Source organism: Periophthalmus magnuspinnatus, chromosome 16, assembly GCF_009829125.3.
Source record: "Periophthalmus magnuspinnatus isolate fPerMag1 chromosome 16, fPerMag1.2.pri, whole genome shotgun sequence".
Lineage (NCBI taxonomy): Eukaryota > Metazoa > Chordata > Actinopteri > Gobiiformes > Gobiidae > Periophthalmus > Periophthalmus magnuspinnatus.
This window is the reverse complement of record NC_047141.1, coordinates 13,457,691-13,470,375: the sequence shown is the minus strand read 5'-3', so window position 1 is coordinate 13,470,375 and position 12,685 is coordinate 13,457,691. Positions and strand designations below refer to the sequence as shown.

Below are 12,685 nucleotides of genomic sequence, written 5' to 3'. Positions count from 1 at the left end.
TAAAGCTAAACGCTAAGAAACTTACAATTGTAATAATAAAGCTTGAATTTAATTTAAATTGTAATATTTCGACTATAATGTGGGATAAATAAGAAAAAGAAACTAATCGTAACTGCTGAAATTACACAAATCGGTTGCTGTTGTGGGCATTTGTGTATTTAATTGTTTGATATGTATTCAAAAGCATCATTGATATTACAATAACATTATTTTTCCACTCGGACTAAAATGTAACACACAAAACGCCGTTTCCATGGTAACGCAAACATCTACTCCCTGCTTTTCTGTAACCGTCTACTGACAAGTTTGCATCCAGTGCTTTACATCTTTTTAGACAGTTTATTTAGCATCTACAGTAAATAGTTTTTATGTTCACACTATGATTCCACCGGCAGACTCACTGCTCAAGTATGACAACCCGGTGCTGGTCAGCAAAAGCTCAGGGCTCAAGTCTCCAAAGGTGAGCTCTACACAAGCTGTGAACAACGCATGGGATTGCATCATATTGTATTAGTTCATATTCTGAAAGGTTTTCAGAAGACTCCCGCACACTGTCTCATTCTTGGTTTACTTTTATTAGTGCGACGGTCCAGTGCCTCTGACCTTCCTCTGGTATCATATTAGTTCATATTCTGTCTTTTTTTTTTTTTTTTTTTTTTTTTTTTCTTAACTCAACAAACCTAAAAAGTACCACTTTACCACAAACAGGACTATCTATCATTTTTTTTTTTTTTAATTAAAAAAAAAATTGTGTGTGTGTGTGGGGGGGGGGTATTGTAATTGAGTGAATATAATATATATTACAATATATAATTATTTGTCATAATGTAACAGAACCTGGTGTTCTTGCATCAAATTCCTTCAGGGCCGCAGTTTTAAGGTCAGTCCCCAGCAGTCTCCAGATACCACCCCTGTGCCTCCTCCTCCCAAACCAAAACCAGGTCCAATTGAACAACAAAATGAAGAGATCCTCAATTCCATACTTCCTCCTAGGTAATACATTTTCTATCAAGGAAATACACACAAGATAGCACTATAAAAGAGCATTGTTTATTTTATTGTTATTATTTTTTTCTTCCACAGAGAATGGGCTGAGGGAACTCAACTATGGGTGCAGAAAGTGTCTAGTGCCCCTTGTACAAGAACAGAAGTGGTTCTGCTAAGTGAACAACTGGACACAAAGCTACAACAAAGACAGGCCAGGATCACAGGCATCTGCCCAGTGCGCCGGGAACTATACTCACAGTGCTTTGGTGAGACTGAGACCTACATGAGATTTTAATGTTTCATATGGAGGGCAAGGGCCTATATAACTCAACTGGAAATTCTCTTCAAACATGGAACCTTCAGTAGTTTTTGTTACAGTTTGGGTCCACTCATTAATCTTATGCCCTTTTCAACTGACAACAATGAAAAAAAATTTAATTTTTCTTAACAGCACAAACTTTAAACTTTCAAACATGGGCTCAGTAATTAGAGATATAGTAACCGTAATTCAGAACACAACAGTTAAACCCCAAATACTAAGAGAATCATAATCTGTCCGATCCCTCAGTTTAAAAAAAGAAATGGTGCAGCCTAGAATGTTGTGACATCATTTGAACCCAAACTACCTATAATTTAGGGCTGTCAAAAGTATATATAAAAAAATTAAAATAAAATCAGATAATCAACACTAAAACTAATATTAAGTATAAACACTGCAAAAAAGTCTGGAAAAAAGTGAACTTTCCTGAGCAGTTTTAGTATGATTTAAATGAGTACAAGACCTCACGCTCAAATAAAGAAGGAACTATTAGTTTGTGTTGAAAATTACATTCTGTTACTTAAAAAGTAGCATGTTTTATCTTTATTGTTATCATTGGTATCATGATCGCTATCCAGTACTGAGTCAGCTCCTTAGTATAAAGTTTGAAATTTAAGTATTGTGGCAACAATAATATATTTGTGTTTTGTGTTTTCTGTTCAGATGAGCTGATCAGACAAGTGACCATAAACTGTGCGGAGAGAGGTCTGCTGCTGTTACGAGTGCGAGATGAAATACAAATGACTATTGCAGCGTACCAGACAATCTACGAGAGCAGCGTGGCTTTTGGCATTAGGAAGGCTCTGCAGTCAGAACATGGCAAGGCTGACATGGAGAAAAAAGTAAGTTACATCATTTACAGGGTTAGAACTGTTAATAAATTGTTATTGTTGCAACCAAAGCCAATGTAAAAATGTAAAAAAAAAAAGTCAAACTGCATGAAATCAGTCAACTCTAAAAGTCAAAGGTATAGTAATTAAATTTGATTTCAAACTAAATATGCTTAGTAAGCAAATTGTCACATAGTAACCAATTGTGGTACCCAATTCTTCCTCTGTTTTGCTACTAATTAGTAGTTATAGTTACAGGAAAACCAGACTACATTTATTGTAATCCTGCTAAGTTTCCAGCAGATGGCTCTGTTTGTCTTTTAATGTTCCATCCTATGTTTACACTAAACGTTCTATCCCATACCACATTGTCTCACAGAACGCTGAACTGGAGAACGAGAAGCAGGATTTAATCAAGCAGCTAAATGAACAGAAGGCCAAATGTGATGCTATAGAAAAGAGGGAAGCCGAGAGGAGACAGGTGGAGGAGAAGAAGCACGCAGAGGAGACCCAAGGTCTGAAGAGGACTAACCAACAGCTAAAGGTACTTCCTAATCTGTACGGTTGGAATTTGTTATAGTTAAGCCTTTTTAAAATTGAATTATAACTGTATTATTTTTTCAGACCCAGCTAGAAGGAATTATCACATCTAAGAAGTATCATTAAAAAAAAAAATCACCTTTTATTTTTTTTTGCCATTTATTACCAAATATGATATCAAATACAGTTTTATCAACAACTGTACACGGTGGTGTTACAGCAAGGTCTAAATACTGTAAACTGCAGTATATTTTCAAACCAGCATAAGGTTTGCCAGGGTAAAAGACAAGTCTGAACAGCTCCAGCCTTTGTCCTCTCTAAATGATAACAGTGAAATTAAGGCATCACGTAGACCCTTGTCTCAACTGGTTAAAATTCCAGAGTAGAATTAAATAAAGATTTATTAGTTGTGTTGCATATTATCCAGTCTAGTGCTTTGATCTCTTGGCTTTATGGCCTTCTGTAGCAGATGCTGGCTTCTTTCGGTTTTTGTTCTTGTTTTTCACATTGTGTGTTTCATAATAGCGCACACCCACTTTCTTATCTTTCTTCGCCCGCTCCATTGCTCTTTTCTGTATAGACAAAAATATAAAGGAAAAAAAAAAAAGTCTTCTGGTCATAAATGCATTTTTTTGTTTAATTTTTATCTATTTTCCTACCTGTTTTGATGTCAGTCTGGGGGCTTCAGCAGGCTCATCATCATCTGCTTTCCTCTTGTTATTTCGTGCTGCAGTGACATAATTACACATATATATTATCACATTTCAATCAATCAGTATTTTGTATTTGTGTCAAATAAAAAAAAATATATATTAAACATTTCATATGCTTTAACTGTGCACTTTTATTTGTGAAAAATGTCTACTATTCTAATGTGGTGAAACTATAACAAAAAAATATGTTGGGGTGTTTTGATGAATACAAATGTAAAACATGAAAAGTAGCTAATAAGTAACTAGAGAAAAGAATATTAACTAAAAAAATGTTTTAAAAATGTAAAATGCTCTTGGAAAATAGTCACAATAATAATAGGACATGTGACTTCTGATATAAAAGTACTATCCATGTAGTGACTACTACAGAGTACCTCTTCTCTGTGCTTGCTTAGCTGCCTCGGATGCTTCTTTTTTTTTCTTCATGTCCGCTAAAGCCTTGTCAGAGAGAGCCTTGGGTATCCTGTCGAGAAGAGACCACAGTCAAGCATGACCAAACAAGGCAATCATTTTAATCCATTTCAAATCTCACAAAGACCTATGATTCAATGAAGTTTCCGGTGAAAAGAATACAATTTAATTTTACTTTGTTTTTTTTTATATGTGGGATGCCATTCAGCATGTAACCACTGATTGGAAAAGACTATTTGTGGCTGTCGTGATGGGCTTAGGCTGTGGCCACCCACGATGTTAAAGTGTTTATGACACATTAGACTACTAATTTCGCAAAACACAGGAAACATTAGATTTTACTAAAAATCTTTCCTATTTTTTTCATTTTAAAATTTTTTTATTTTGGTAAAGTTTATATTTTTACTTCCTGGTTGAATAGGACATATGTAGACATGACATACATAGTAGTTACCCAGCAAGCATACTGTAAACAAGGGCAATTTAATTTACACAATAGTTATGACTAGATTAATACAAATAAAAGACAACACCCTTATTTTTTTTAAATTAATGTTTAAACTGCCTTCCTTGCACATAAACAGTCCCTACATTTTGGATAGAATTTTCTGTTAATGACATAGGTAAAAGTATTCTGTTTTAGAACTCACCGCTGCTTCCTTCTTTTTCTCTCAAATTTATTCCACAAATTGCTACTTAACTGATGTAAAACTATGATAAATATTTAACACTGGTACTATTCCACCAAACTACGTGACAGTTAGAAAACCATGAAAACAAACAATGCACTGACCGGATAGCAGAGAAGCGTTTGGATTTGGCCCGGTCCAGGAATTGCTTGTACTTTGAAATCTTTTCGTCGAGCTCTCGGATGACCTCACGTGACCCCTTGTTGCTAGGCTCGGTGGTAGAAGACTCTTCCACTCCTCCATTGCTGGGTTCTGCATTGTTGCCCTCCTCCTGCTCCTTCTGGGTCTCTTCCTCACTCTCCTCCTCCTCCTCACCACACTCAGAGCCAGAGAAGTCGCCCATGTCCAGGTCGGGCATCTCTACGGGAATCAGGTCCTCCTCGTTGAATTCAGGCGCTACATTGATCTTGCCAAAGTTCTGCCGTACGTTAGCTAACATCTTCTGGACTTCTTCCTTCTTTTTCTGCTTCAGTTTATCCAGTTCATCTGGTATAGCTTCTCCATTGTCCAACTGTTCCTCCTGCACACTGGTCATTGTGTCTGGTGGCCCTTCAATTGGCAAAGGTGTCTTATCCTGAACAATAAAAAATCATGGGATATGACCAGACAGTTAATACAGTTATAATGGTGGTGGAGCCAGATTAACTTATTTGCCGTGTCAGTTTTGGCATTTGTTAAGTAATAGGGTGCAGACAGCAAACTAAAACTGGGGAAAATATCTTTGATATTAAAAATGTTATTTATAAATCAATTAATTATTTTGATTCAGTGAGAGTGTCACAGTTTTTCTCACCTACAGATAACTACATTATTTCCCATTGCTCCTATAACTGACAAAGCTCAAAGGTTATATGCAATATCATTTTCCTAAACTTAAGCAATACATACTAAAACAAATTAAAATGGGCAATTATTGCAATTTAACAATAAATAAATAAGATGTCTGAGCAATCTGTCAACTGGACAAAAAGCTGTTTAAGTGAAGATGTTTTGCTGCTCCTCCAAGCCACAATTCTGGTCAGATTTCTGGTGGACACTTCTTTATATCTACAACAGAGGAGCCAACTACACTGAAACTAACACACCTATTGTTTACAGTTTCTGTTTGGTAGCTAGCTACACCAAGTGTGAAATGTGCCCGAGTCATATTTAGCAGAATCATTCAGGTCCCTGATGAGTGCTCTCACACCTATTAGCATATTGTTTTCCTTTATATTTAGGCCCGAAGATGGAATTCTAAATAGGAGATAGATGATGTGTAAGGACTTCAGTCCTTTACAATGGTTTGTGTTTTCTAACAAAAACTGCCTCTTTAATTCCTCTCTCAAACCATTTTTTCCCTTTGGCTCTGTACCTCAGTATCTTCAAAGAAATGGTTATTGAGATGGGGATGTATGTCAAACTGAGGTCCCGAGGAGCTCTCGTGATCTTGTTGGCACAACATTATGGAGTGGCTGTTTAGTTTCTCCTATAGAACGCTCACTGCAGTCTTCACTACACTGAATGGAGTGGATGGCTTGGACAAGGAGCGAATCATCTTCAGTCCAACAATTTTTTGTCCAGTTGACAGATTTGACTTTTTCTTTTCTATAAAAATTAAATATATAAAAGTCTTGCTAAAATTTCTTCCAAAGTCCTCCTTTCACTGATAACTGGCTGGCCTCTTGATTAAACAGACCCAAGTATATCACTGGCAATTAGAAATGACTGAATCTTGAACTCAAATAAAATTCCATTAACTGCACAGCGTTATTCCAACCTCGGTTTTAAAATACTCACCTCCTCGTCTCCCTCAGGTCCAGGAGGCTTAACAAAAAATGGGATCCGTCCTCTTTGCCAATCATTCAGCACCATTTTGGACACCGTGCTGAGATCCGGCTCTCCGCCCTGATCAATAAAACATAATGGGCTGAGGATAAGTGCCTGGATATAACAGGTCTTTCTTTTGATCTAGGCATTACATTGTGTACTAGACTGATAAGGCTAACTAAAGGCTCAAAACTCAAACATGCTTTCATGTACCTTTAATAGTTTTCCTGTCCGTTGAGCCAGCTTTTCCAGGAAGTCCTCAGCAGAATTCCATGTGGGAATGCGATAGGTCTTCTGGATGTATTCTGGCTTGGCTCGCTCTAGTACTGCCCCAATGTGCTCCTCTGGGTTTTTAATCTTTTCCACCTGAACCTATATTATGAAATGAACAGAAATGCATACAATACAATATAATTAATATCTAGTAATGTTTAATTTGCTTGTGGTTGAGAGACTGCAGCACCAACGTTGAAATATTTCTACTAAACAGAATGTCAGATCAATAAAACAACAACAAATATAGTGCTATTGTGGTATAGCACAAAAAAACCTACCACTCCTTTGAGCACGATGTCTGTCTCACTGTCTTCTGAAGGATACACGACTCCTGGGCAGTCAATGAGGAAGATCCGTCGCATCAGAGTGATGTACTGCCACACCTGAAGACACAGTGATAGTTGTGACACTTTTCTGGATATTTTATTAAAAGTCTCAATTTGAAAACACACACTAAAAAATACAATTTAGAGCTTTTGTGAATGGTGCTGAGGTGGGAGTGGAGATATATAGAATTATGGAAGACATCATTGTTTTATTTGTATATGCAAAATTTGATTGCCCAGTTAGTATATAGTCTGTCACATACAGACTATAAAAAGGGCTGAATAAAATTTAGGAGAGCAGCTTCTTGATGGTGGATTTCTGCTTTTTTGTGGTTTATTTTATTCCAGACACTTTTTGTGTAATAGTTTAATCTCAACCAAAACATTTACAGGAATGTTTTAACACATTTCTGCAAAATTATCATTTAATTATCATGATCAAGGTTATTAAAAAATAATAATAATAATAATTACTCTTTTGTCAATATTGCCTACCCCATAGCTAAAGAAGGTACAGCCACCTCAGTGGAATGGAGGCTTAGTTTGACTCAAAAAGGCCATATATAGTAGTTGAGGAAAAATGTAGGAACTTTAGAACACCGCAGATGCCTGGCTTTTTACTTTGAGCAGTTGTAACAATCTAAAGATCTAATCAGTAACAATTTGCAAAGACTTGGCAAAGTCATTACTTAATTCCTGGCATTCATCTATATTTATAATAGTTTGAGATGAAAATACTGTTCATCTGCTCTTTGTGAAGCAGTTAAGCAAATTCAATTATAAGTTATTAAAATGCCTTGCACAGCAACATAAATATCTGCATTTTCATCAGGTCTTGCTTTTTGCATGCCCCTTCTGCCTTATTTCAATCATAGGATTTACAGCAATTTCTTTCAAACAAACAAAAACAAAGCCGAGGCCGAGCAGAAGACACTAGGTATGTTTGACTATTGTGCTCTAAACCCATTTTGCTGACTATCAAAGATGGAGTGGGATCAGGAGGAGGGCTGGACATTGGCCCATCAGATTCTTCTGCTCGATCCAGATTCACAGCTTTGGAAAGAACACACTCGCAGTTCAGACGTTTACTGCTCTTGCCCCTATGACCACTCTTTGGACAGCAGTGTCTAAGCCTTCTCCAAACAGTGCAGTGCAAACATTGTCTAGGTGTGTTTGATCTACTTTTACTGTACAAATGCATTTGGGCTAAGAGCTTTACCTTGGTCTCTCCTGCGAGGGGGGCCACGTTGCAAACCTTTTTTGACCGCAGTGTGTTGATGACTGAGCTCTTTCCCACATTGGGGTAGCCAATGAAACCTACACTTATCTGTTTCTTGTCTGTGTGGAGCTGTGGGAGGCAAAGAACAAACAATCTTGAGCTTGTCATCAGTTCACGCAAGGCACAATTACACATAATCCAATCGGTAAATTTGATTTTGCAGGAAATGCACGACATATTGTAAACTACAATAAAAAAAGTAAAGTTTGTAAAATCTTATTTCCACTATCCAAATTTTCTGTCTCATCATTTTCCAAAATGTTGAAAATATTACTGCTGATAGCATCAAACAGGATTTTTGTTGGTTTTGTTTTAAATGACAATGCACAAATATTGCCAGATAAATCTGAGTTACCTTTCCAAACTGCCTGAGCAACTGGATGAGTGAACCTTTACCAAAAGAGTTGGTGAGACTGGCATGAAAAGCCAAAGTGGGATATTCCTGGGATAAAACAGCTACCCATCGTTTCTACAAAATTCAAATAGAAGATTTTTAATGAGTGTGTTTCAACTGTAAAAAAAAAAATGTTGAGCTGTGGTGTCTTACCGTGACCCAGGTGGGTATGAGGTCACATTTATTAAGCACAAAAATCAGATGTTTCCATGGTTTCTCTTTCTTCAGATAGGTCTCTATACTTTTGGAGCGAGTTCCCATGGGATCCCGGGCATCCAGGACTTGGATGATGACATCAGATGAATCAACAACCTAAAAGAATTGACAGAACCATAGAACGTTACCGTGTTCCAGTCTTTAGTGGTCACAGTTGTATGCCATGTTTACTATTTCTGCAACTTTGTGTTTCCAATAAAGAGACCTTGGCAATACAGCATAATGCAATTGTCCCGCCACAGTTTCAAAATGAATCAAAAAGAGATTATAAACTTGGAACATTGTTTTTTGGTAAATTGTTTTCATATGTCTACTGACATGACCTGGGCCTGTGTTTACTTCAGAAGTTTCTTCACAAAGGATGCATCAATCCAATCCACTGGTACGTGTCCGTCACCAGTGCAAATGCTGTACAAACCTGTGGGAGGGTGAACTTCAACAACTCTACATGGACATATCTCTGTAGTATTTCTATCTTGCTGTGATAGCTGCTTAGCCTCAAAGTGCTCAATGGTAAGGAATACAATTTACAGCCAACAAAGACAGCAATATTATCTCTTTGCAGCAGACCATCTTGCACTGTGTAGGCCCACTGTCTGGTCAAGATTTAAATCTCATTATTGATTTGTGGTGGATTTATGTGGCTATAATTGGGAAATGTTTCAATGACAATGGATTTAATTTGGTAAAATAAACAAGTTCCCATTAGTGTGCATCAGTATTATTTTGTCAAATAAATACCTTGTAAAGTTCTCCCCAGATCCTTTTGGACTGTCCTTTTTTGAATATTTCCTCTCGCGCTTCATTTCTGTAACAACATTTGTATTGCATTAAACACCTACAGTAGAGTAACTTTAAAGAGGTGGTATTTTACTTTTATGGGGTGGTAACTGCAAACACGTAACATATTTAGATCACCATAGTACTCTTTGTACCAAGGTGATCTAAATATGTTATATAGCTGAGTCGAAAGACAAAGCCGGTCAATCTACGTTCCTACCCTCACCTATAGTCATGAGCTTTGGGTAATGGCCAAAAGGATAAGATCACGGATGCAAGCAGTCAAAATGAGTTTCCTCTGCAGGGTGGCTAGGCGCTCCCTTAGAGACAGGGTGAGGAGCTCAGTCACACGAGAGGAGCTCGGAGTAGAGCCACTGCTCCTCAACGTCGAGAGGAGCCGGCTGAGGTGGCTTGGGTATCTGTTTTGCATATATCCTGCATTTTCTGGGTGTCCCACCAGGAGGAGGCCTCGCGGAAGACCCAGAACATGCTGCAGGAACTAAGTCTCGGCTGGCCTGGGAATGCCTTGGGGTCCCACCAGAGAAAAGGGAGCCCAGGAGAGATTGCTAAAATACTCAAACATGCAAGGATGACATCTAAAACTTTAGGCACGTTTTTAATAAGGGAACAACGTTATAACATGGTAGCAAGCTCTAAAAAGTCGATTTTGCATAATACCCCTTCTTTAACTCTGTGTGTAGGACCTACCGGACTCCAGAGTCCTCTGTGACCAGGTCTTTGTCATTTTCAGCATTGTAACTCAGGGCTGAAGCCTCTGCCTGCTCCAACAGATTCGTCATATCATCAGCATTAAGGTTAGGCTTCTTCCTCTGAGCTTTGGGCCCAAATGTGGTCTCAAAACCTTCTGTATCCAAAATATGTACCCTGGAATTCTGGAACAAACAATGTTGCGGTTTATATAGGTGCTGAAAATTATTTATTGGCATTAAATAATTTAAATTGAATTAACAACACACAAAAATGTATTGGTTTATTTGTTTTTATAGAATATTTTAGATCATGGTTCAAATACAATTATCCACTTGAACCAGATGAAAAACTCTGAATCAGTTTACAAGTGGTCATAGTAAAGGTTATAATAAAGCAAAATTGTCTTGAAGAAAGATACTAATTGGACATGACACCTCTGCCTACAGCCAACGCTTCTAAAGAGTGAGACTAAATCCTTTTACAATTTACCTATAACCTCAATAACCAAGCTTATATAGCACCTTTTAAATTGTTTTGTCTCCAAAAATGATACATTCAATAAATATCAAAGCATCTAATTCGATTCCCCAGAATAAAATGTTTAAAATCATAAACATTATGACACGCAGCTTACTCACATGAGCTTTGACGCGGTCATGTAAGAGGGACATAGGCAGTTTGCTCTGTTTCATCACCACACGATATGGGTCCTTCTGGATTGCTCCCATCTCATCTTGAAACTTTTGAAGTGAGGACTGCTTTATTACACGTGTATTTGCTGCAATAAAAGCATTAACAAGCTACATTTTACAATTTACAAAAAACTTAAAAATACAATGTATGATGCATAGTAAAGGCTTTGCCTGGTAGAAATATTTTTAAACTCACCAAACCACTTTATGTTGGGTTCAACTCTAGCAACAGTTCCAGGGGCTACTGTGGACTGGTACTGCAAAGGCTTGATGACTTTCCCATGTTTATCACTGAAACAGAATTACAATGCATTGATGACTAGAGCCACCTTTGGGAATGACTATGTTGTGTAGACAGACAACAGTACACTTCTGTATAGACCCTTTAAAATGCTATGTCAACAAAATGTTCAAAATTCTTGAATGGCAAAATTAAGTAGACCATAATATACTTACTGACGGTCTTTATAACAAAAATAAAGCAACCATTTTGCATCTCCAGGGTAGAAATGACAGTTTGCAATAAGGTTGTCAAATCTATCAAAAATTAGATTGTCAAACAAGTAACAAGCATCAGTTAAGCAGGTATTGATTCTAGAAAAAGATACATCTGTGATATGTGTATCATCACAAGCTGAAAAAATTTCTAAAACCATCTTAATTTTTTTGTTGTGATATTGTGACGCTAATCCGAATTTCCCAATTGAAATCACACGATGTTCCACTTCAATTTTGCTCCTGATTGTATTCAATACGGAATTTAAGATGTGTTGTTTACAAGCATTTAAGGGGTCTACAGGACACACATTAATGACTTGCCATCTCTTCTTCTGTCTGTACATGTTCAGACGCTTGATCGTGGCTCTGTCCCTCATGTTACTCCCTCCAGCCCCCTTCACCCGATCTGTAAATAAAGTGATCAGTTTTATGACATTCATGAGATCTTGCTGTCAGACGACATAGGTAGTTTGAAAAGGTACATTTGAGAGGCTTTACACAACTGGCATCACATCATCTGTATGTATGTTGCGACAGAAACCACTACTGATGTCTGTAATAATGTAAATCTTGTACAAACGTTTAAAAACTGCTGTAAACAAACTGCAATGCTAACGCTAAGGCTAGCTCACCGGGGTTGCTGCTGGACGTGGAGGGGTTTATCGAGCTCTTCCCCTTGAACTTTGGCTTCACCATGTTTGCTGTGGCGCTGGGACAGTCCAAGAAGATCTCAATCTAAATGTACAAAGCGGGTGATATTAAAGCTACAATTTATTTACTGTAATTTCCATCTGCTCCAAACTGTGCCTCACACGTGTGTTACAAGGAGGCAGGAAACCAGCAACGCAACGTCATCAATCTGCGACACAGAAGAAGCAGTGGACCAATCAGGAGCCGATCCGACTGTTTTGTTTCGTTAGTCCTCACAGATCTGATTAACTACAAAGCCCTAAAAAAAAAAAAAAAAATCTTGTTAAGTACACATTGTAATAAAATTAGTATTAAAACTGTAATCATAATTAATACTGTAGAAGTAGAAAACAGTCACAGATTTACTTTTTCAAACCTGCAGTTTTCATTACTTCCAAGAGAGGGCGTCGCTAACGCTGTATGTGTTAAATGTACAAGACAAATCTCTATGAAATGACATGTTATAATTGAAAGTATTATAAAGGCCATATGTTGGCTCAGAACATGTTCCCTCTGTGGTTCATT

The 12,685-nt window shown here is 37.4% G+C and overlaps 2 protein-coding genes across 2 annotated transcripts; one reads left to right on the top strand and one right to left on the bottom strand.

Annotated features, from left to right (window-relative positions):
- The first annotated feature begins 343 nt into the window (after nucleotides 1-343).
- dnali1 (dynein, axonemal, light intermediate chain 1) lies at nucleotides 344-2,802 on the top strand. The gene is made up of 6 exons (XM_033981444.2): nucleotides 344-460; nucleotides 866-993; nucleotides 1,084-1,253; nucleotides 1,970-2,148; nucleotides 2,516-2,680; nucleotides 2,761-2,802. The coding sequence occupies exons 1-6, from the start codon at nucleotides 380-382 to the stop codon at nucleotides 2,800-2,802; spliced, it is 765 nt and encodes a 254-aa protein (XP_033837335.1). The 5' UTR covers nucleotides 344-379.
- A 28-nt stretch (nucleotides 2,803-2,830) lies between these two features.
- On the bottom strand, nucleotides 2,831-12,331 carry gnl2 (guanine nucleotide binding protein-like 2 (nucleolar)). The gene is made up of 16 exons (XM_033980883.2): nucleotides 12,103-12,331; nucleotides 11,792-11,876; nucleotides 11,169-11,263; nucleotides 10,919-11,058; nucleotides 10,278-10,462; nucleotides 9,531-9,597; nucleotides 8,727-8,885; nucleotides 8,535-8,648; nucleotides 8,120-8,248; nucleotides 6,853-6,957; nucleotides 6,512-6,670; nucleotides 6,269-6,376; nucleotides 4,594-5,063; nucleotides 3,764-3,852; nucleotides 3,336-3,403; nucleotides 2,831-3,248 (listed from the first exon to the last, which is right to left on the bottom strand). Exons 1-16 carry the CDS (start codon nucleotides 12,164-12,166, stop codon nucleotides 3,105-3,107), a joined length of 2,181 nt encoding a protein of 726 aa, XP_033836774.1. The 5' UTR covers nucleotides 12,167-12,331; the 3' UTR covers nucleotides 2,831-3,104.
- Between the last annotated feature and the right edge of the window lie 354 nt (nucleotides 12,332-12,685).

Bases quoted from the DNA above. Each gene is read 5' to 3' on its own strand.
- gnl2 (XM_033980883.2), bottom strand. From the start codon at position 12,166: ATGGTGAAGCCAAAGTTCAAGGGGAAGAGCTCGATAAACCCCTCCACG. The intron at 8,886-9,530 runs GTATTTATTTGA...CAATTCTTTTAG, and splicing joins TCTGGGGAGAACTTTACAAG to GTTGTTGATTCATCTGATGT. The intron at 6,377-6,511 runs GTACATGAAAGC...TTTATTGATCAG, and splicing joins GGACAGGAAAACTATTAAAG to GGCGGAGAGCCGGATCTCAG.
- dnali1 (XM_033981444.2), top strand. From the start codon at position 380: ATGATTCCACCGGCAGACTCACTGCTCAAGTATGACAACCCGGTGCTG. The intron at 994-1,083 runs GTAATACATTTT...TTTCTTCCACAG, and splicing joins AATTCCATACTTCCTCCTAG to AGAATGGGCTGAGGGAACTC. The intron at 1,254-1,969 runs GTGAGACTGAGA...TTTTCTGTTCAG, and splicing joins ACTATACTCACAGTGCTTTG to ATGAGCTGATCAGACAAGTG.